The sequence below is a fragment of the Pristiophorus japonicus genome, chromosome 7 (assembly GCF_044704955.1).
Source record: "Pristiophorus japonicus isolate sPriJap1 chromosome 7, sPriJap1.hap1, whole genome shotgun sequence".
In the NCBI taxonomy this organism is placed as follows: Eukaryota; Metazoa; Chordata; class Chondrichthyes; family Pristiophoridae; genus Pristiophorus; species Pristiophorus japonicus.
In genome coordinates, this window is record NC_091983.1 from 169,873,576 (window position 1) to 169,898,551 (window position 24,976).

The following is a 24,976-nucleotide window of genomic DNA, read 5'->3' on the forward strand; positions in this document are numbered from 1 at the left end:
TTACAGAACGTGGAGAATGGGAGACTGAGGCAAGGATGGAGGCGGGCAAAGTTATGGAGCAACATGCTACAGCCAGAGTTAATTGATCCCACAACTAACTGATGAGGTCAAAGCTCTGCAATTCTGCCATATCCAGTCCTGAATGGTGATGGACAATTAAGCAACTAATGGGAGGAGGAGGCTCCCTGAACATTCCCATCCTCAATGATGGCATAGCCAATACATGAGTGCAAAAGACAATGCTGAAGGGTTTGCAATTATCTTCAACTAGAAGTGCCAAGTGCATGATCCTTATCAGCCTCATCCTGAAGTCTTCACTATTTCAGATAGCAGTCTTCAGCCAATTCAATTCACTCCACGTGACATCAAGAAATGGCTGATCGCACTGGATACAGCAAAGGCTATGGGTCCCTACAACATCCCAGCTTTGGTGCTAAAGATCTGTGCTCCAGAACTAGCCGCACCCTTAACTAAGCTGTTCCAGTACAGCTACATCTACCTGATAATGTGGAAAACTGCCCAGATGTGTCCTGTCCAAAAGAAAAAGCAGGACAAATCCAACCCAGCTAATATCTCCTATCAGCCTATTCTCATCAGTAAAGAGGGGATGGAAGGAGCCATCAACCGTACTATCAAGCGGCTCTTAGTCAACAATAATCTGCTTACCGATGTTAAGTTTGTGTTCTACACGGCTCCAGATCTCATTATAGCCTTGATCCAAACATGAGCTAAATTTCAGAGGTGAAGTGAGAGTGACTGCCCTTGACATCAAGGCAACATTCGATCGAGTGTGACACCAAGGAGCCCTAGAAAAACTAAAGTCAATGGAGATCATGGGGAGAAAACTCCAGTGGCTGGAGTCATACCCAGCACAAAGGAAGGTGGTTGTGGTTGTTGGAGGCCAACCATCTCGGCCCCAGAACATTGGGAGATGGTAGGAGATTCTCAGGCCAAGGTCCTAGGCCTTCAGTTGCTGACACCATATATTTGGATACTGTCCTAAGGGGCAGCCTGTAGCTGAGGAGAGGGAGTCAAGATAATTCTTTAGCAGACTCGAGGAAATTAGGCAAGAAGAAAAGCCATTGCTGGAAATACTTTGTGGCTACGATTTGATGAGCCAAGCAAGGACTGTCCCACTGAGCTGGACAACAAAGGATATGATTACTCCATTATAAGGCTTGACCATGAAGCAATAAAAAGTTAATTTGTCATAAGTTGCATAAAGGCACTTCAATTGCCTTCCAGCCCATGTATCAAAATAGGATTCTGGAACAATCAATGAAAGCTGATTTACTTTGCTTTTTGAGTGAGAAGATGTCTTTGGGTAATCTCCGGTGAAAACTTTGAAAGGCAAGAGAAGGTGAAGTACTTGGCATTATTTAGCTATATAACATTCTAAAACCATGGAAATGCACAATGTAGGACTAGTAGAAAATGTTATTCAAAGTGCAAAGATTATTGCAGCACCAGAGACTAATAGCAAAATTTCTTCATAATCAGCATGTTGAAGTTGATGAGTTTGATTTTGATACTAAAAGTACAATCCTCTGCAAATTAGAATCGTAGAACTTTGCAGCACATAAGGAGGCCATGCGCCAGTCAAAAGAGAGCTATCCAGCTTAGTCCGTAGTCTTGTAGGTTACAGCACTTCAAGTGCTTATCGAAATACTTTTTAAATGTGATGAGGGTTTCTGCCTCTACCACTCTCTTTCAGATAGTGAGTTCCAGACACCCACCATCCTCTGGGTGAAAAGGTTTCTCAACTTCTCTCTCATCCTTCTACCAATTACTTTAAATCTATTCCCCTTGGTGGTTGACCCCTCTGCTAAGGGAACTAGGTGCTTCCTATCCACTCTTATCAAGGCCCCTCATAATTTTATACACTTTAATCAAGTCTCCCCTCTGCCTCCTCTGTTCCAAAGAAAACAACCTCAGCCTGTCCAATCTTTCCTCATAGCTAAAATTCTCCAGTCCTGGCAACATCCTCGTAAATCGCCTCTGTGTACTGTCTCTAGTGCAATCATATCTTTCCTGTAATGTGGTGACCAGAACTGTACACAGTACTCTAGCTATGGCCTGACCAGTGTTTTATATAATTCTAGTATAACCTCTCTGCTCTTACTTTCCTTTATTAGCCAAGGCATAGAATATATCCCGTATGCCGCCTTAACCACCTTATCTACTGTCCTGCTACCTTCAGGGATCTGTGGACATGCTTTTATCCCTTTCTTCCTTTTTACATAAGCGCATACGTTAGCAGTCCTTTGGCACCACGCCTATAGCCAGAGAAGATTGAAAAATGGTCAGATCCTCTGCTATTTCCTCCCTTGCTTCTCTTAACAGCCTGGGATACATTTGATCCGAGCCTGGCGATTTATCTACTTTCAAAGATGTTAAACCTCTTAAAGCTTCCTCTCTGTTTATCCCATCCAATATTTCACACACCTCCTCCTTAACTACAATGTCTGCATCACCCCTCTCTGTGAAGACAGATGCAAAGTATTCATTAAGAACCATACCCACGTCTTCCGCCTCCACACAGAGGTTAGCTTTTTGGTCTCTAATAGGCCCTACCCTTTGTTTAGTTATTCTTTTGCACTTTATGTATTTATAAAACATCTTTGGGTTTTCCTTGATTTTACTTGCCAATAGTTTTCATGCCCTCTCTTTGCTTTCCTAATTTCCTTTTTATTTTCACCCCTGCACTTTCTATACTCCTTTCAGTTTTCTATAGTGAACTCTTGGTATCTAACAAATGCTTCCCTTTTTTTCCTTATCCTACCCTGTATATTCCTCGATATCCAGGGGGCTCTAGATTTGGGAGTCCCACCCTTTTTCTTTGTGAAAACATACTTGCTTTGAACCCTCTCTATCTCCTCCTTGAATGCCTCCCACTGCTCTGACACTGATTTACCTTCAAGTAGCTGTTTCCAGTCCACTTTTGCTAAATCACATCTCGGCTTAGTAAAATTGGCCTTTCCCCAAATGAGAACTTTTACATCTTGTCTATCTTTGTTCTTATCCATAACTATGCTAAATCTAACTGAGTTGTGATCATTACCACCAAAATGCTCTCCTACTGATGCCCCTTCCACCTGCCCAGCTTCATTCCCTAAAACTAAGTCCAGAATTGCCCCCTCTTGTTGGGCTTGTTGCATACTGGCTAAAAAATGTTCTCCTGAATGCATTTTTAAAATTTTGCGCCCTCTATTCCTTTTACACTAATTCTATCCCAGTTAATATCAGGGTAGTTGAAATCCCCTACTATTACTGCACTATTGTCTTTGCACTTCTCAGAAATTTGCCAACATATTTGCTCTTCTATCTCCCTGACTGTTTTGGGGTCTATCATCATCATAGGCAGTTCTTCGAGATCGAGTAAGACTTGCTTCCACTCTCAAAATGAGTTCTCAGGTGACTGTACAGTCCAATACGGGAATTACAGTCTCTCTCACAGGTGGGACAGACTGTCGTTGAAGGAAAAGGTGGGTGAGGAGTCAGGTTTGCCGCACGCTCCTTTCGCTGCCTGCACTTGTTTTTTGCATACTCTCGGCGACGAGACTCGAGGATCTCAGCGCCCTCCTGGATGCTCTTCCTCCACTTAGGGTGGTCTTTGGCCAGGGATTCCCAGGTGTCGGTGGGGATGTTGCACTTGATTAAGGAGGCTTTGAGGGTGTCCTTGAAACGTTTCCTCTGCCCACCTGGAGCTCGCTTGCCATGTAGGAGTTCCGAGTTGAGCACTTGCTTTGAGAGTCTTGTGTCGGGCTGGTCGAGTGCTTTGATGCTGGGGATGTTGGCCTGATCGAGAACACTTTGTTGTCGCGTCTGTTCTCCCAGGTGATTTGCAGGATCTTGTGAAGACACCGTTACATAGAAACATACATAGAAAATAAGTGCAGGAGAAGGCCATTTGGCCCTTCGAGCCTGCACCACCATTCAATATGATCATGGCTGATCATGCAACTTCAGTACCCCATTCCTGCTTTCTCTCCATACCCCTTGATTCCTTCAGCCGCAAGGGCCACATCTAACTCCCTTTTGAATATCTAACGAACTGGCCTCAACAACTTTCTGTGGTAGAGAATTCCACAGGTTCACAATTCTCTGAGTGAAGAATTTTCTCCTCATCTCGGTCCTAAATGGCTTGCCCCTTATCCTTAGACTGTGACCCCTGGTTCTGGACTTCAACATCGAGAACATTCTTTCTGCATCTAACCTGTCCAATCCTGTCAGAATTTTTATGTTTCTATGAGATCCCCTCTCATTCTTCTAAATTCCAGTGAAAATAAGCCTAGTCGATCCAGTCTTTCTTCATATGCCAGTCCTGCCATTCCAGGAATCAGTCTGGTGAACCTTTGGTGTACTCCTTCAATAGCAAGAATATCCTTCCTTAGATTAGGAGACCAAAACTGTACACAATATTCAAGGTGTGGCCTCACCAATGCCCTGTACAACTGCAGTAAGACCTCCCTGCTCCTATACTCTCATCCTCACGCTATGAAGGCCAACATGCCATTTGCTGCCTTCACCGCCTGCTGTGCCTACATGCCAACTTTCAATGACTGATGTACCATGACACCCAGGTCCCATTGCACCTCCCCTTTTCCTAATCTGTCACCATTCAGATAATATTCTGCCTTCCTGTTTTTGCCACCAAAGTGGATAACCTCACATTTATCTACATTATTGCATCTGCCATGCATTTGCCCACTCACCTAACCTCTCCAAGTCACCCTGCAGCCTCTTGGCATCCTCCTCGCAACTCACACTGCCACCCAGTTTAGTGTCATCTGCAAACTTGGAGATATTACATTCAATTCCTTTGTCCAAATCATTAATGTATATTGTAAATAGCTGGGGTCCCAGCACTGAACCTTGCGGTACCCCACTTGTCACTGCCTGCCATTCTGAAAAAGACCTGTTTATTCCTACTCTTTGCTTCCTGTCTGCCAACCAGTTCTCTATCCACGTCAATACATTACCCCCCAATACCATGTGCTTTAATTTTGCACACTAATCTCTTGTGTGGGACCTTGTCAAAAGCCTTTTGGAAGTCTAAATACACCACATCCACTGGTTCTCCCTTGTCTACTCTACTCGTTGCATCCTCAAAAAATTCTAGATTTGTCAAGCATGATTTTACTTTCATAAATCCACGCTGACTTGGACCGATCCTGTCACTGCTTTCCAAATGCGCTGCTATTACATCTTTAATAATTGATTCCACCATTTTCCCCACTACCAATGTCGGGCTAACCGGTCTATAATTCCCTGTTTTCTCTCTCCTTTTTTTAAAAACTGGTGTTGCATTAGCTACCCTCCAATCCATAGGAACTGATCGATAGAATGTTGGAAAATAACCACCAATGCATCCACTATTTCTAAGGCCACTTCCTTAAGTACTCTGGGATGCAGACTATCAGGCCCTGGGGATTTATCGGCCTTAGATACCATCAATTTCCCTAACACAATTTCCTGACCAGTAAGGATTTCTTTCAGTTCCTCCTTCTCGCTAGACCCTCAGTCCCCTAGTATTCGGTGGTATTTCTCCAGCGATTTGAGGTGTCTACTGTATATGGTCCATGTCTCTCAGCCATACAGGAGGGCGGGTATCACTACAGCCCTGTAGACCATGAGCTCGGTGGCAGATTTGAGGGCACTCCTAGAATCATTGGCCCTTTTTTGTTCTTCAGTTTAACCCATATGGCCTCATTTAATGCTCCTTCTATCATCATATCCCCCTCCTCACTGCTCTAATAGTTTTCTTAATATTGCGACCCCTCTCCCTTTTTATCTCCTCCTCTATCTCATCTGAAAATCCTGCGTCCGGCAAAGCTGGAGCTGCCATTTCGGCCCTTTAAGCCATGAAATTGTCTAGGTCTCAAAATCGACTTCCTTGAGAAACACCAAAATTTGAGGGGAGTTTGGGGGCGGGGTCGGAGCCATCTAATTTTTTTTAATGAGTTCAGTGTAACCATTCCCTATTGCATAACTTTATCTGAAATAATCTTCCATAATCAAGTAATATGTTCATTACAGTTATAGCACTTAGCTTGCTATAACTTGATATAATATAAAATTATGAATTGAGTTTTAAACTAGTTCTCAATTTTCTTTTCTGTATTTTGAGGCAAGACTGCATTTTTACCTCCTCCCTTCCCACTGTCCAGGGCCCCAAATACCACTCCTAGGTAAAACAGCGATTTACTTGTACTTCGAATTTAGAATGCTGTATTCATTGCTCACGATGTGGTGGTCTCTACATTGGGGAGACCAAACGCAGATTGGGTGACCGCTTTGCAGAACACCTTTGTTCAGACTGTAAGTGGTCCCCGAGCTTCCGGTCGCTTGTCACTCTAATTCTCCGCCCCACTCTCACTCTGACGTTTCCATCCTAGGCCTCATACACTATTCCAATGAAGCTCCACGCAAGCTCGAGGACCAGCACCTCATCTTTCATTTATGCACTTTACAGCCTTCTGGACTCAACATAAGAGTTCAACAATTTCAGATCATAACCTCTGCCCATATTTGTTTCCCTTTTCCTCTTTTTTTTTCTCTTTCTCATGGCAGCTGGTAATTACTTCACCATTCATATCCCATCTAGACTCCTCTTTTGTTTCCTAACTTGTGTCATTATCATCTCATTTTTGCCCATCATTCCTTTTGTCTCTTAAATCACTCCTGCCTTCCGTCCTATCACAGACCTTCCCTTTTGTTCTTTCCTCCCCTCCCCCTTTCACTGCCCCTGCACTTCCTTAAGAATCTGTTACACCTCAAACTTTTCCAATTCGGATGAAGGGTCACAGACCTGAAACATTAACTCTTGTTTCTCTCCACAGATGCTGCCTGACCTGCTGAGATTTCCAGCATTTTCTGATTTATTTCAGATTCCAATATCCGCAGTATTTTGCTTTTGTATTTGCATTTTGTTTTGTTGTTTTCTGCTTTCTCTGGTCACCTGATGTCACTTCCGATTGGTAGGGGAGACAAACCACACCACCAGTGCTAGCCTAAAACTTGTACAAGGTTTTCACAAGCAGCCTGGTTTAATGTTTCCTCTTCTTCCCTGTGGGAAGCATCTCCCTTGCATTGTGTGACTTGATGAAGGCATGCCTGAGATTGAGAACTCTCCATGCTAGGAAGTGCCAGTGAACTATATGCCACCATTCCTTCACACTTCTAGATTTTTAATTTTAATATCCATTTGCTTCACAGAAATGCACAGCTGTTCATTATTTACTCAAATAAAGCCACCTGTTATGGAGCAGTTGTAAAGCTGATTTTCGGTGTGTTTGTCGCAAGACTTTGATCATATGTTGCAATGATTAGGATCACTGGATGGTGCCCTACCCGAGCATTCATGTTTCAGCAATTTTAAACATCAAGTGGTAGCATGTTGTTTACAATTTGATTATTTTGGAATGTGCCTTGGAAAAAGAACATGATTGGGGCCTAGCAGCTTTTAGTTGGGTATTGTTGGTGCGATTTAAAAAAAATATAAATATATATATATATTAATGGCTGTATTTTTCTTCTTCAGACAGCTAAAGAACAGAGTACTCATTTTCAGCAAATGTTTGAAATACTGAAACTGCTGGGCTATAACTGGACAGAACGGTAGGTCATAAACAAAGAAAGCACATTATAATTACCCCATCCAATCGTAATGTGAACCCTCCACCTTAGCTCACCCAAGCTGATCCCTCCATTTAAGATTGGATCAGTTTTAGCATTCTCAGAGCCTGACTTGGTGTTCTGACCCTCTAAGACTTTGTAGGAGGGGAAAGTAGTGGGTGGGTGGGGGGGGGTGGAGCATGAAATGCAGAGAAAATTATGGAAATTGAGAGGGATAGAGTAAGAGAGACTTGCCCAGAGATGGGGTAGAGGGGAGAGGAAAACTCAGTGGACAATGTGTGAGGCACTCAGAGAAAAGAGAGCGAGACAGAGTCTTAAAAGTAGATAACTAGACACAAATAATTAGAGAGGAGATCATCAAGTAGAGACATTTACTTTTTTTAAAAATTGTCCATCATCCATGGGGGATCAACGTGTTTGTAGAATAAATGTAAGTACTGGGAAACTTCACTGACTAGTGTTGAGAAAAGTTAATCCACAGGACACATTAATTGCATGTTCCAATTGACTTTGCCTTTGTTTTTCCACCATTATCTCTCTCTCTTCACAGACCAGTTAGTATTCCCTGTCTACCATTTTCTCTGTCTCCCCAGGCCAGTCAGTATTCCCTGAACAAAAGGTGGGTAGGGCCACCCATTCCCAGGCCTTTGACAGTACTGCTCTAACAGGGCCATTCAAGTGGCAGGAGTAAAAATAAACTTTGCAGTGATAGGGGACAGTATGATTAGGGGGATAGATACAGTTCTCTGCAGCCGAGAGCAAAAGAGTCCCAAAGACTGTGTTGCCTGCCTGGTGCCAGGGTTAAGGACATCTCCTCAGGGCTGGACAGAAACTTGGAGTGGGAGGGGGAAGATCCCGTTGTCATGGTCCACATGGGTACCAACGACATAGGTAGGACAAACAAAGAGGTTCTGCTGAAGGATTATGAGCAGCTAGGGGCCAAATTTAAAAAAGCAGAACCACAGAGGTAATCTCTGGATTACTACCTGAGCCATGAGCAAATTTACATGGGGTAAATAAGATCAGAGAGATGAACGCGTGGCTCAAAGATTAGTGTGGGAGAAATGGGTTTCAATTCATGGGGCACTGGCACCAGTACTGTGGTAAGAGGGAGCTGTTCTGTTGGGACGGGTTCCACTTGAACCATGCTGGGACTAGTGTCCTGGCGAATTGAATAACTAGGACTTGACAGGGCTTTAAACTAATTAGTGGGGGGGGAGGGTTCAGGTGAGTGGGAATTTAATAAGTCAAAGAGCAAGGAGAAGGCAATAGAGCAGGGTAGTCCTGGGTGAAATGATAACCAGAGCGTGACCAGAAGCGACAGAATGTATAAACATAAGAGTGCATCAGAAAGTGGGGTCAAAGCAGGGAAAATGGTTTTTAAAAAAAAAAAAAATTTTTAAAGCTCTATATCTGAAACATAGAAATAAATATAGAAAATAGGTGCAGGAGCAGGCCATTCGGCCCTTCGCGCCTGCACCGCCATTCAATATGATCATGGCTGATCATGAAGCCCCTACCCCACCCCTGCCTTCTCTCCATACCCTCTGATCCCTTTAGCTGTTAGGGCCACATCTAACTCCCTTTTGAATATGTCCAACGAACTGGACTCCACCATTTTCTGTGGCAGAGCATTCCACAGGTTCACAATTCTGGGTGAAAAAGTTTCTCCTCATCTCCTATATGGCTTACCCCTTATCCTTAGATTTTGTCCCCTGGTAATGGACTTCCCCAAAATAGGGAACATTCTTCCTGCATCTAACCTGTCCAGTCCCATCAGAATTTTATACGTTTCTATGAAATCCCCTCTCATTCATCTAAATTCCAGTGAGTATAAGCCTAGCCGATCCAGTCTTTCCTCATATGTCAGTCCTGCCATCCCGGGAATCAGTCTTGTGAACCTTTGCTGCACTCCCTCAATAGCAAGCACGTCCTTCGATTAGGAGACCAAAACTGCACATGTAACAAAATAGATGAGTTGACGGCACAAATAGATACAAAGAGGTATGATCTGATAGCCATTACAGAGACGTGGTTGCAAGGTGACCAGGATGGGAACTAAATATTCAGGGGTATTTGACAATTCGGAAGGACAGACAGAAAGGAAAAGGAGCTGGGGTAGCTGTGTTAATGAAGGATGAGATCAGTGTAGTAGTAAGAAATTATATTGGCTCAGAAGATCAAGATGTAGAATCAGTTTGGGGGAAGATCAGGAATAATAAGGGGTAAAAGTCACTGGTGGGCATAGTCTATAGGCCCCCTAACAGTAGCTACACTGTTGGACGGCGTATGAATCAAGAAATAATGAAGGCTTATAATAAAGGAACGGCAATAATCATGGGCGATTTTAATCTTCTTATTGATTGGACAAATCAAATTGGCCAAGGTAGCGTTGAGGAAGAGTTCATAGAGTATGCGGCATCGTTTCCTTCAACCGTATGTTGCGGAACCAACCAGGGAGCAGGCTATCTTAGATCTGTTACTGTGTAATGAGACAGGATTAATAAATTATCTCCGAGTAAAGGATCCTCTAGGAAAGAGTGATCATAGCATGGTTGCATTTCAAATTCAGTTGAAAAGTAAGCAAGTTGGATGGTAAGTAAGTTGGATGTCAAACCAGTGTCCTAAGCTTAAATAAAGGAGACTACAAAGGTATGAAGGCAGAGTTGGCTAAAAGTGGACTGGAAAAATAGAATAAACTGTGGCATTTAAGGAGATATTTCATAATTCACAACATAAATATATACCAAAGAGAAGGGATATCAATCCTTGGCTAAGTAAAGAAATAAAGGATGGTATCAAATTGAAAACAATGGCGTACAAAGTGGCCAAGATTAGTGGGAGGCCAGAGGATTGGGAAACTTTTAAAAACCAGCAAAGAACAACTAAAAAAATGAGAGATTATGAAAGTAAACTAGCAAAAAATATAAAAACAGATAGTAAGAGTTTCTACAGGTATATAAAAAGGAAAAGAGTGGCTAAGGTAAATGTTGGTCTCTTAAAGGATGAGACTGGGGAATTAATAATGGGGATCAGGGAAATGGCAGAGACTATGAACAAATATTTTGTATTGGTCTTCATGGTACAAGTCACTAAAAACATCCCAATAATGGATAATCAAGGGTCTATAGGGAGGGAGGAACTTAAAACTATCACTAAAGAAGTAGTACTCGGTAAAATAATGGGACTAAAGGTGGACAGGTCTCCTGGACCTGATGGCTTGCATCCTAGGGTCTTAAAAGAAGTGGCTGCAGAGATAGCGCATGCATTGGTTGTAATCTACCAAAATTCCCTGGATTCTGGGGAGGTCCCAGCGGATTGGAAAACCGCAAATGTAGCGCCCCTATTTTTTTAAAAAAAGGAGGAGGCAGACAGAAAGCAGGAAACTATAGACCAGTTGGCCTAACATCTGTCGTTGGGAAAATGCAGTAGTAGGACATTTAGAAAAGCATAATTCAGTCAAGCAGAGTCGGCATGGTTTTATGGAAGGGAAATCATGTTTGACAAATTTGCTAAGAGTTATTTGAGGATGTAACGGGCAGGGTGGATAGGGGGAAACCAGTGGATGTGTTCTATTTGGATTTCCAGAACGCACTCGATAAAGTGTCACATAAAAGATTACTGCACAAGATAAAAGTTCACTAGGTTGGGGGTAATATATTAGCATGGATAGAGGATTAGCTAAGTGACAGAAAACAGAAATTCTGAATAAATGCCGGTTGGCAAACAGTATTGCCAGTGGGGTGCCACAGGGATTGGTGCTGGGGCTTCAACTATTTACATTCTATATTAATGACTTGGATGAAGAGACTGAGTGTAATGTAGCCAAGTTTGCTGATGATACACAGATGGTGTGAAAGCAAGTTTTGAGGAGGATACAAAAAATCTGCAAAGGGATATAGACAGGCTAAGTGAGTGGGCAAAAATTTGGCAGATGGAATATAATGGAGGAAAATGTGGGGTTATCCACTTTGGCAGAAAAAATAAAAAATAAAATTATTTAAATGGAGAAAAATTGCAAAGTGCTGCAGTACAGAGGGACCTAGGGGTCCTTGTGCATGAAACACAAAATGTTAGTATGCAGGTACAGCAAGTAATCAGAAAGGAAAATGCAATGTTGGCCATTATTACAAGGGAGATGGAGTATAAAAGCAGAGAAGTCCTGCTACAACTGTACAGGGTATTGGTGAGGCCACACCTGGAGTACTGTGTACAGTTTTGGTCTCCTTATTTAAGAAATGATATACTTGCATTGGAGGCAGTTCAGAGAAGGTTCACTAGGTTGATTCTGGAGATGAGGGGTTTGACTTGTGAAGATAGGTTGAGTAGATTGGGCTTATACTCATTGGAGTTCAGAAGAATGAGATGTGATCTTATCGAAACATATAAGATAATGAGGGGGCTCGACAAGGTAGACGCAGAGAGGATATTTCCACTCATAGGGGAGTCTAGAACTAGGGGGCATAGTCTCAGAATAAGGGATCGTCCATTTAAAACTGAACTGAGGAATTTCTTCCGAGGGTTGTAAATCTATGGAATTCTCTTCCCCAGAGAGCTGTAGAGGCTGGGTCATTGAATATATTTAAGTTGAAGATCGACAGATTTTTGAGTGATAAGGAAGCAAACGGTTATGGGGTGCGGGCAGGAAAGTGGAGTTGATTCCATGATCAGATTAGCTATGATTGTATTGAATGGTGGAGCAGGCTTGCGGGGCCGAATGGCCTATTGCACCTATTTATTATGGTATAAGAACATAAATAGGAACAGGAGTAGGCCATATGGCCTCTCGAGCCTGCTCCGCCTTTCAATAAGATCATAGCTGATCTGATCGTGGTCTCCGCTCCACCTCCCTGCCCGCTCCCCATATCCCCTTATCCCTTTGTCGTTTAAGAAACTGTCTATTTCTGTCTTAAATTTATTCAATGTCCCAGCTTCCACAGTACTCTGAGGCAGCGAATTCCACAGATTCACAACCCTATGATAGAAGAAATGTTTCCTTATTTCTGTTTTAAATAGGCGGCCCCTTATTCTAAAATGTTGCCCTCTAGTTCGAGTCTCCCCCATCAGTGAAAACATCCTCTCTGCATCCACCCTGTCAAACCCCCTCATAATCTTATACGTCTCGATAAGATCACCTCTCATTCTTCTGAATTCCAATGAGCCTATTCGACCTTTCCTCATAAGTCAATCCCCGGAATCAACCTAGTGAACCTTCTCTAAACTGCCTCCAACGCAAGTATATACTTCCTTAAATACGGAGACCAAAACTGTATGCAGTATTCCAGGTGTGGCCTCACCAATACCTTATATAACTGTAGCAAGACTTCCATGCTTTTACACTCCATCTCCTTTGCAATAAAGGTCAAGATACCATTGGCCTTCCTGATCACTTGCTGTACCTGCATACTATCCTTTTGTGTTTTATGCACAAGTACCCCCAGGTCCCGCTGTGCTGCAGCACTTTGCAATCTTTCTACATTTAAATAATAACTTGCTCTTTGATTTTTTTCTGCCAAAGTGCATGACCTCACACTTTCCAACATTATACTCCCATCTGCCAAATTTTTGCCCACTCACTTAGCCTGTCTATGTCCTTTTGCAGATTTTTTGTGTCCTCCTCACACATTGCTTTTCCTCCCATCTTTGTATCGTCAGCAAACTTGGCTACATTACACTCAGTCCCTTCTTCCAAGTCGTTAATATAAATTATAAATAGTTGGAGTCCCAGCAGTGATCCCTGCGGCACCCCACTAGTTAGTTACTAGTTGCCAACCAGAGAGTGAACCATTTATCCCGACTCTCTGTTCTGTTAGTTAGCCAATCCTCTATCCATGCTAATATATTATCCCCAACCCTGCGAACTTTTATCTTGTGCAGTAACCTTTTATGTGGCACCTTGTCAAATGCCTTCTGGAAGTCCAAATATACCACATCCACTGGTTCCCCTTTATCCACCTGTTTGTTACATCTTCAAAGAACTCCAGCAAATTTGTCAAACATGACTTCCCCTTCATAAATCCATGCTGACTCTGCCTGACTGAATTTTGTTTTTCTAAATGTCCTGTTACTGCTTCTTTAATAATGGACTCCAACATTTTCCCATTCACAGATGTTAGGCTAACTGGTCTATAGTTTCCTGCTTTTTGTCTGCCTCCTTTTTTAAATAGGGGCGTTACATTTGCAGTTTTCCAATCTGCTGGGACCTCCCCAGAATCCAGGGGATTTTGGTAAATTACAACCAATGCATCCACAATCCCTGCCGTTACTTCTCTTAAGACCCAAGGATGCAAGCCATCCGGTCCAGGGGATTTATCTGCCTTTAGTTCCAATATGTTACTAAGTACCACCTTCTTAGTGATTGTGATTGTGTTAAGTTCCTTCTCCCCTATAGCCCCTTGACTATCCACTGTCGGAATATTGTTAGTGTCCTCTACTGTAAAGACTGATACAAAATATTTGTTCAGAGTTTTTGCCATCTCAATGTTTCCCATTACTAATTCCCCGGTCATGTCCTCTAAGAGACCAACATTTATTTTAGCCACTCTTTTCCTTTTTACATACCTGTAGAAACTCTTGCTATCTGTTTTTATATTTTGCGCTAGTGGTTACAATTTTGGCTACTTCCAATTACATGTTTTCTTTTGCGCTTCTAAAGTCAGATTTCTATGGCTGAAACTTTTGTTTCGATGAAATATTTGGGATAGCAGATTGCAGGGTGAACAATGAATCCTTGTATCATTGTAGTAGGCACCTGCAAAGGATGACTCCTTTTACACCTGATCTCTCCAAATAGTTGCTGATAGACCAGGCCAAACTAATTAAACATTTATTCTAAGAAGTAAAATTATCCAAAAGCAAAAAAATCTAACAAATGAGATTAACAAATAAAAGGAAATAAATTCTATGGTGTCATTGTGCTGGCGGAAGTGCAGAACTTCTACCCACAGCTTTTACCTACTGTTGACCTGTCCCCAGAATGGGCCCATTTAAATAATCAGGGTGGCCAACAACGACTGTAGAGGCACAATCACTGAGGCAGCTGAAAGTCCGAGCAGCATTCTGCTACTCTGAGGCAGAGCCCAAGGTCCAGAATGAACACACCGAAAGTGGCCAGGAATTTTTATTTATTTTTTACTAGGGTAATGTTTGGCTCCTGTAGGAACGGCAGTTGATCACTCTGGGGTAAATTTCCATTTATTTTAGGTTCTCAATAGATGTAGGTTCTGCTGGGCCTATCATGTGCACATATGGCAGGATAACTGGGTAAACGCGGGAGCACCCCAAGACATGCTCCCAAACTGGCGGTGGGGGCAAGCAGAAGTAGTGCCTGTTGCATTTCTCTCTCTGCCCCCCCCCCCCCCCCCCCCCCAACCTCAACCACCACCACCCCCTGGTTTAGGATTTCTGTGGACAGAAGCCAGGTACACTTTTTATAGCATAAGTATATTAAATTATTTTGAGATTAAGTTGTCAGATTGTTTTGAGGTTATTTCTTCTTTTCAGCATGCATTAAACTGAGTTTTGTTGAAGCTAAACATGGATGTAAGTGCCATGTAGTCCCTGCTCACTGCTGTGCCTCAGATGTGCAGCTTCCAAGTTAACTGAAAGCACATAACCTGCCACACACAGATAGACCTACTCCAAAGAGATCCAAACCAACTTTTAACCAATTATATCTTCCAAGCAGTTCAAGCTTGAGCTGTCTTTTGGCACTTGAATAGATAGAATGGCACATCCACTGTTCTATAGAGAGTCTATAATTTAGCTGCGTTCAAAGAGTTACTGGACTTCAAACAACATGACCTGACATCATAGCTACAGATATTGGGAAATCGCTAGCTGAAGTCTTTTTTTAAAAAAAAAAATCCCAGGGCACTTAATCTCAAAATATATCATCAAATTTTATATAATCCATTACTGATCCCCGTATCTGTCAGCAATGACATCTGTCATTTTAACTCTTAAATATATATATTTTTTGTCCACAGAATTAAGTGTGCATTTATATGTGAGATATATATATATTAAAAGGAGTGTGATGTGGGAAAATAATTCCATTCAGGACATGAGGGACTTTGAGCTCATTGGGGGAGAAATTCAGTAACGCCCTATTTTGGTTGCTAACTTTTGAAAGCTGGGAAAATTAGCGCCAGGCCCTAATGATTCCCAGCTTTTTCCAAATTTGATCGCGCGCCAGGCAGGAAGTGCAGCACTAAATCAAGCGCTCCTCTTCTTTCCCGGAGCACTAAAGGACGCAGGCGAGGCGGTAGTTTTCCAGCGCTGCACAATGTCCCGTGCAGTGCTGCACGATCCGAGGCTCCTTCCCTCCCTTAAAGGGAAGGTCCTTTGCTGCAGGCTCTGCATTGGGACCTGCGCCAACATCCCCTTTTACTTGCGCCTCCAAAGCTCCTGGCCTCCCAAACAACGCCTCCTGCAGCTGTCGGTGTTTTCGCCCAGCGATGTTGCAGGGGACGGAAATGAAGTTTGGGTCCTGGGCGATGTGCGCGACAATGACGTCACGATCTCCAGGCGCAGGAGATCGTGGTGCAAAGTGTTACCGCTGCCGCAAACCTCTCTGCCAAATTAGCGGGAGTTGTTCATCTCACCGTGCCTGGTCAGTAAGTTGTTAACGTCCCGCTATTGACCCCACCCCCCCCCAGCCCCTGGAGGCAATAACGGAAGGTGCTAAGGATGCCAATTTCTAGGCTGTTGTCTCCTTCCTGACTTAATAAAGGAAATTATTTTCTACATCTTGCTGTTCTGCAGCAGGAAATATGTTTGACTCCTAAGCACTTGTCAATAGAGTGCATTTCCTAGGTAAGGTGATCAGTCCCCATGTAACTTGTGACCATGGTACAGATTGCATATGCTTCCCAGTTCCTCTTGTGATTGCAAGTTAACTCGACCATATCAATATTGATTTCCACATACTCAAAATTCCTCAAGACATCTATTAAATATCATATGTAAACACAGAGGTAGCAAGATGGTGTGGAATGTTAGGTAGCTGGGTCAGCCCGGCAATTTCCCCACATGGTATGTTTCCCCCATCTGAGGCAGACCGATACACAAGAGCAGCGTGGGAGGGAACAAGGTGGGACCTGTAAGAACACTGGGATATATTTTCTGACCAGAATATTTATCGAGCACCAGATGAATCTTTTAACCCTTTCACCCTAAGTCCTCATCTCGGGTATACTGTGCAGTTTATTCCAAGGAGTGAAAGATGCCCAAATTTGTCTTGCCAAACCATCTTGCATCAACCTGTTTGGATTATATCAGCTTTTACTTTACTAATCTCCAATTAAACCACACACAAGCTTCTGAGTGAATAACCCCATTCTTGTCAATTATCAAAGAAGTCACTTTATTAACCTTAGAAACATAAATAGCAACATTTAAACTTAAACACTAGTAGAAGGGTTAATTGACGCGATGAATGAGGTTATGTCACAGTAATTAAGCTGTAACGACTGATTGAGATGAGTGCCATGATTGATATGAATTGGTGACGTGGATTAGACACCTTAGATAATTAACATTAGAATGCCAGTCTATTGAGTAAATTAAAGTCTATAGGGCTAGAAATTTGTCTTGGTGATGGCGATATTTTTTTGGCATTTTTCACCAAAAATACCGCTAATCACACCACCACTTTTTATAGACCTAAGTTTCGTTAAAAAATGCGGCCAGCGGTAAAAAGCGGCGTTGCATGAGGATTTGCGGCGGAAACCGCGATCCTCGCCAACTTTAGTCCGAGGCCGATTACTGCTGCGAGTTGGGCCTAGGGAGGGGGAAAACACAAAAAAAAACCAGCCACAAGACACTTAACTATTGAATCGCTGAAAAAGAATTAAAAAATAAAAGCGTTAACTTACCTTTTTTGCAGCTCTTCATGCTGTTCTTGGGGCTGCAATGTAGGTTTTTCACGGGTGTTTTTTTTCGCTCAGAATACGGGTGCGCCAAAGGACAAAACTCGGGTGATGGTGGTATTTCCAGTCTTGCACGCTGGCGGTCTGCTTTTCAGCTAAACTAGTGGATCACTGTTTTTCACCAAAAACAGCAAAATATCACCGTAAAAACGGGGACAAAGTTGGTGAACTTCCAGCCCTAATTGCTTCTAGTTGGCAATGTTTCCACAACATATGTAACCTCAAGCTGGATGAAACTGGTTAGGAACAGTAGGAACAGGAGTAGGTTATGAAGCCCTCGAGCTTGCATTTAGTTAGATCATGACTGATCTGTACCTCACTTCGTTTACCCGCCTTTGCTCCGTATTACTTGATACCTTTATCTAACTACTCCAGATGGGGTCTGACCAAGACTCTATCTAACTGAAGCATAATTTCCTACCCTTTGTATTCCAGTCCCCTTGCGATAAAAGGCAACATTCCATTAGCCTATTTGATCGCTTTTTGTACTCTTGTAATGTATCGCTTTTAAAGAATTGTCCTGCCTTCCTCTGGAAGGATACTGTTGGCCTTCAGATTGAAGGATGTCTTTCTGTAGAGATCCTCCTGGATCCTCTGCTCCTGAGTAAATTCACCTTTCACGCTGGCTTACATCACGCCTCCTTTGATCTCACTGAAACTTGTGCATCTAAGTGACACATTTATATCTGGCTGCTATATCCATACAATCTTAACGTCTGTTACTTTCTGTTTGTCGGAGATGCACCTTCCAATTTTATAGAAACTCCCTTCTACATGTAGTAGACAGAGTACTACTAACAGAACTAGAACTAAATGAAAAACTGAAGAGTGAGACAGAACTTGGTGTCAAAAATATTATTATAAAATTCTTTACTTTAAGGATGTAACGAACAGGATGGATAAAGGGGAACCAGTGGATGTGGTGTATTTGGACTTCCAGAAAGCATTTGACAAGGTGCCACATAAAAGATTACTGCACAAGATAAAAGTTCACGAGGTTGGAGGGGGGGGGGGGGGTAATATATTAGCACGGATACAGGATTGGCTAACTAACAGAAAACAGAGAGTCGGGATAAATGGTTCATTCTCTGGTTAGCAACCAGTCACGCGTGGGGTGCCGCAGGGATTAGTGCTGGGACCCCAACTATTTACAATCTATGTTAATGACTTGGAAGAAGGGACTGAGTGTAACGTGGCCAAGTTTGCTGATGATACAAAGATGGGAGGAAAAGCAATGTGTGAGGAGGACACACAAAATCTGCAAAAGGACATAGACAGGCTAAGTGAGTGGGCAAAAATTTGGCAGATGGGAGTATAATGTTGGAAAGTGTGAGGTCATGCACTTTGGCAGAAAAAATCAAAGAGCAAGTTATTATTTAAATGGAGAAAGATTGTAAAGTGCTGCAGTACAGCGGGACCTGGGGGTACTTGTGCATGAAACACAAGGATAGTATGCAGGTACAGCAAGTGATCAGGAAGGCCAATGGAATCTTGGCCTTTATTGCAAAGGGGATGGAGTATAAAAGCATGGAAGTCCTGCTACAGCGATACAGGGTATTGGTGAGGCCACACATGGAATACTGCGTGCAGTTTTGGTTTTCATATTTATGAAAGGATATACTTGCTTTGGAGACAGTTCAAAGAAGGTTCACAAGGTTGATTCCGGAAATGAGGGGGTTGACTTATGAGGAAAGGTTGAGTCGGTTGGGCCTCTACTTATTGGAATTCAGAAGAATGAGAGGTGATCTTATCGAAATGTATAAGATTATGATGGGTCTTGACAAGGTGGATGCAGAGAGGATGTTTCCACTGATTGGGGAAGAGTAGAACTAGGGGGCATGATCTTAGAATAAGGGGCCGCCCATTTAAAACTGAGATGAGGAGAAATGTCTTCTCTGAGGGTTGTAAATCCGTGGAATTCGCTGCCTCAGAGAGTTGTGGAAGCTGGGACATTGAATAAATTTAAGACAGAAATAGACAGTTTCTTAAACGATAGGGGGTTATGGGGAGCGGGCAGGGAGATGGAGCTGAGTCTATGATCTTATTGAATGGCGGAGCAGGCTCAAGCGGCCGTATGGCCTACTCCTGTTCCTATTTCTTATGTTCTTACTTGCAAAGAAGCCTCCGCAAATCTGCTGACTAAGCTGAGTAAGACCTTGTCGGAAAAGTTTTGGTGTCCGTTACTTCACACAGCCTTGTTGATACCTTTGATGACCTACAAGTCAATGAACCACCAATACCTATACATGCTAGGTCACTCATTTTATCCTGTAGCTTTGGTTATTTCATAACAAAGGAACTCTCTCTGGTCCAAATAAGGCAGGACATCTTTATGATTCCCTTAACGAGCCATTTCCTGACCTGTGGTCTTGAAGGCTTGACTTCTGGCCCTGGCAAATCTTCAGGTTTGCATTTGATGTTTTCTTTCCTAGCATTTTGTCTGACTGCTGATTACATTTTGAGGACACACTTAAGGTAGCTCTTGGGGTGTTTTCCCTACAAGCCCATCTTCTCTTATCGTGAACAGTGGAGAATCAAAGGGAGAATCAGCATTGGACTGTCTTGCACACCTAATTTGTTTTGTATAGCGATTTTTCCCTTTAAGCTATCGTTTAACATCCCTTTGTGCAATCCACTGGAATGAGATTGTCAAATGGCTAATGCTTTCAGAATAGTATCTAGAATAGAATAGACTGATGGTCCATGCTACAGCTACTGCTCACTGATTTCCTATTGCTGAAGTTAGCTGCTTGACTCTTTTCCAAGGGTCAGTCCTAACGTGACAAGTGCCAGGAGAAGGATATTAGATGCTAGGTCGGAACGATTATTACATTATATTGAAATAACCCCCCCCCCCCAGCCCATACACGCACAATTGCACATAATTTCTTTTAAGAATAGCGTAGACAAATGCCTAAAAGCAGGTCACCAGCCTGCATGCTCATGCAGGTGATCCTACAGGATAACCTAAAGAAGGGAATAAAATAAATAAAAGGAGCAAAGAAAAATCCTATAGATTCACCAAGTTTTTGAAAAAATTATTTCGGGGTCTTGTGGGATAAATTGTAACTGTTGTAGAATTTTCACTGTTGGATAAATTAAGAGGAATAAAACCTTGACATTCATATCTATATGTATTTTTTAAAACAAATTTACATGAATATGACACTTTTTTCTGTTCGATTCACTCACCAGACAACATTAAACGCTGACAAGTTAGCAACAACCTATGGCATGACTTTTGAAAATGTGCTTCTTGTTCTTGTTTAAGCTGCCTTGCAGTTAAGAGTTGAGGAAACTCAAACTGTCTTTTTAACCATGTACAATATTTTTATTTGTCATCCTGGCAGTTGTCAACATGTTCCCTTTGGGCTAGTTCAGGGGATGAAGACTCGGAAAGGAGATGTTGTTTTTCTGGAAGATGTTCTAAATGAAGCCCGCTCCAGAATGCTGCAAAACATGGCTGCCTCAAAGAGTGAGTACTCCACTCCTAAAGTTTGAGGTTTAGAGCTTTACGATCTGACCATTTCTTAAAGAACGGTTTCCTCCCAGCTAAGGTCAAGTAGTGCTAGAATTATCCTGGCTGATGGCAGCTAGCTCCAGGAATTGAACTTGGGAGCAACTGGTTTACCACCTGAGCCATCAGGGATACTCATGTTACTACTGATGATTCTATGAATTATGCTCAGGAAACTTTTTCATTACTTTGTTATAGGCACATCGATGTGGCAAATGCATAACCAGATAATTAGATATAAAAAGTAAGATTATGCACATCAGGTGATGCATCCAGAATCTTGATACCCAATGTGTTATGAGATATCTAGAGGACCATTCTAATCTGAGTCCCTGGTTACATGCATCTATATCCTGCTGTACATAATGTACAGTTTAAAAGTTAAATGCAGATTGTTGCCATTGGCACAAGTAATTTCAGAAATAAAACTGAGTGTTCATGGGAAAACTGCAGAAGAAAATTTTGTAACTCGTATACAGAACACAATAAAGCCAAAGAGTCCAAACATATAGGGCTAGACTTTCCACTTCACATTGCCCATATAAGGCCCATATATCGCCCAAAACTGACCTCTATCGCCCATTTTGAGCAAAAAGTGAAAGCTAGGCCAGAAAGATTGCCGGAAAAATAAGCCCTCAAGTTTCAGCTCACTTCGCTGAACTGATCGGCTATCCCAACTTTCGGCACTTCGCCAGGCTGATCGCTCGCCGAGAACAAGGCTGGGTAATAGTTGCTTTTCCCGGGCTTTACTGTAGGAAATGGGCACTACGGATGACATTTTGAAGATCAGAGGAAGGGTCGAGGCAGTTAAAAAAAATTGTGCTTGGATAGTTGAGAGTTATTTAAGGGTCCTTTATAGATGGATCAACTCAGAATATTAATTATAATTAATTTTACTGATAGCTTAGTGGATTAGGCATTTTTTGTGAAAAGTGCATTTATAGTAAGTGAAAACAATTATTGATATAGTTGGGGTCTATTACATTGACTGCTATACAGTGTTAGATTGGGGTTGGTGTAGAGAGAGTAATTTAATAAAGTGAAAGTAATTATTGATGATGATGGGTTCTATGCTTTCTGCGCTATTACTAGTAAATGCTCACAAGCTGGTTTTTGAAAAGATCAATCGAAGAGGTGGCAGAGTAATGCGTAGACAGAGACAGAGGAGACGACCGTACAGCCAACGAAGGTACAAAGAAATGCAATCTTACCTCAACTTGTCTGAAAACGTGTGTCTTAGGAGGCTGCGCTTCTGGAAGGAAGTCATCGATGAGATTTGCCAACTCATCAAGGGGGATCTGGAGCCTTCCAGCACCAGCTGAACTGCACTGTCCATTGCGGTGAAGGTTACTGCAGCCTTAGCCTTCTACGCATCGGGATCTTTTCAGGCTTCAGCTGGCAACATCTGTCGTATCTCTCAGCACGCCATTCACTACTGCATTCGGCAGGTGACCGAAGCCTTTTACACTTGCAGGATGGACTTTATAAGCTTCCCTATGACCAGGGAGGTACAGACCGCGAGGGCTTTGAGTTTCTCGAGAATAGCAGACTTCCCCAAGGTGCAGGGAACAATAGACTGCACGCACATTGCCCTGAAAGCCCCTTTAAAGAACGTGGAGGTGTTTCGTAACAGAAAGGGATTCCACTCCCTGAATGTGCAGCTTGTTGTCGACCACAATCAATCAATTCTGACAGTAAATGCTACATTTCCTGGCAGCATCCATGATGCGCACATCCTACGTGAGAGTGCTATCCCTGTCCCATTTGTCAGTCAGCCAGAAGGTCATGGTTGGATGCTGGGGGATAAGGGATATGGCCTTGCCAGTTGGCTGATGACCCCACTGCATAATCCCGCCACAGAAGCAGAGAAACATTACAATGAAAACCACATAGCGACACGCAATACCGTCGAAAAGGCAATTGGAGACTTAAAGCAGCGCTTCAGATGCCTGGACCATTCTAGTGGCAGTCTACAGTACCATCCTGACCAGGTCGCTGAGTTTCCTGACCAGGTCGCTGAGTTTATTGTGGTGTGTTGCATGCTGCATAACCTAGCTATAAGGAGAGGACAACTAATGCCAGATGGGGGCTGCAGGTCCACCTCCAGAAGGAGGGGAGACAGAAGAGCCGGAGGGCGAGGTGGAAGAGGAGGCTGGTGAGGACCTAGGGGAGGTCAATCAGCCTTGTGATGTAGCCATGTTCCCACCGACTTCCCCCCCCCCCCCCCCCCAAAGACCAGTACCCAGTGGTAGTTACGCGGCTGCTAAGCTGTTGCGTCAGCAGCTCATTTATGAGCGCTTTGCATGAACTTACATTGTGGATTGTCACATTTACAGTTACGGTTAAGCAAAAGTTGCATATGAGTTATGTTTTTGCCTTGCCTGCATTGGCCTGGCATTTGCATTAATGCTTTAGCTTAAGTAAACTGATATAATAAAAGAATGAACAACTAATGCAGAACAACTGTAAAAATGTTATGCTTAACGTAACTATAACAATGCACAACAAATAATTAAACAAAAAATTTTAAGTAACAAAACTAATTTTTAAAAATATTTTAACACCGCCCCCACCCCCAAACAACAATGAACGCAAGAACTTTAAAAAAAAAATGTAACATGTATATTGAAAAAATAACCCCCCACCCTACCTGCGGCCGTGTTTCCTTCCAGATCCTTTACCACTCCATGTTTTAACACCAGCCTCCCGTTTTGGTCTGCGCAGACTGAGACGAAGTTGGCGTGCAGCAGGCAACGGCAAGACTTCCTGCCGTGATGGAGGTGATGGAGTGGAAGGCGAAGCTGAGTCAGGAGGAACTGTATCCTCTCTACTCGCTTGAGTACTAGGGGTCACACTCTGAGCCAACATGACACCTTGGGGTGCAGCGCCATGTCCAGCCAGCAACACATGCCAAAGGGCATTGGTTGCGGCGGTCTGCTCTCTGATCACCTCCAAGGTCTGCCGTGCTAACTCAGTTTGCATGGCAGACCAGTTGGAGAAGTTTGTGGAGAACTGGCTCCAGTTCGTGGAGAACTGATGGAACCCCTGGATAAGCTCGCGACCTATCGCGACCATCTCCCTGCACATGGAGATCAAGCACTCCCTTCCAAAGTAGGCGATTGCTCACCTCGCTGACCCGACCTCCGTTGGGTCAGCACTCGCAATATATCGCGCCTTGTCATTGCCGGCTGAACACGGCTTGGTCCCCGGTGCCTCTTCCTGCTCAACTGAGATGATCGAAGGTCCATCCGCCTCCCCCCCACAACAATGGACGGATCCAGCAGCTCAGGATATAGGTCCTCCTCCCTCCTCCCTCCTCCTCGAGGTGAGGAAAGTGCTCTTGTTCCTGGGAATCGTCGTGTTCCTCCTCTTACTCCTCCGAAGTAGTTGGTGGAGTGCAGGGGACGGCTGCAGTGTCACGCGCTTCTCCGGTTGACCTTAAAAACACACATGACATTTTTAAAAAACTTATTAGAACATAACGGTGAACAATACCAAGAGACGTTACATATCAGTACTTTTCACTACCCCAGAAAGCTGTAGCGGCTGCATCCCCTGCTTCTTATGCACAAGGGCTGCATGCATGCATGACATGACATGACATGATTAGTATATCATAAATACATCTCCAGTATGTTGCTGTAAGGGGTTCTCTGGGAGTGTTGTTGTGCCTTGGGTGTCTCTGGGCTTCTGCCCTCACAGCTTATGCCTGGCCTGTGAGGTACCCTGAGTGCTGCAAGAGCATCCCTGGAGAGACTGTGTCCACAGCTTATGAAGGGAGGTTTTGAGACTCGTGCATCCCCACAGCTTATGCCAACCTGTGAGGCACCTGTGAGTGTCAAACACTCCTAGCCCCTTCTTCCCTAGCCTGTGACACACAGTTGAGCGT

The 24,976-nt window shown here is 43.2% G+C and overlaps 1 protein-coding gene across 2 annotated transcripts in view; it reads left to right on the forward strand.

Annotated features, from left to right (window-relative positions):
• The window catches only part of rars2 (arginyl-tRNA synthetase 2, mitochondrial), a 110,482-nt gene that overhangs the window by 61,614 nt on the left and 23,892 nt on the right, over positions 1-24,976 (forward strand). For both annotated transcript variants that reach the window (XM_070885557.1, XM_070885558.1), the window contains exons 13-14: positions 7,544-7,620; positions 20,921-21,045. In XM_070885557.1, coding sequence (XP_070741658.1) covers positions 7,544-7,620; positions 20,921-21,045 — 202 coding nt within the window. The remainder of the gene's footprint in view (positions 1-7,543; positions 7,621-20,920; positions 21,046-24,976) is intronic.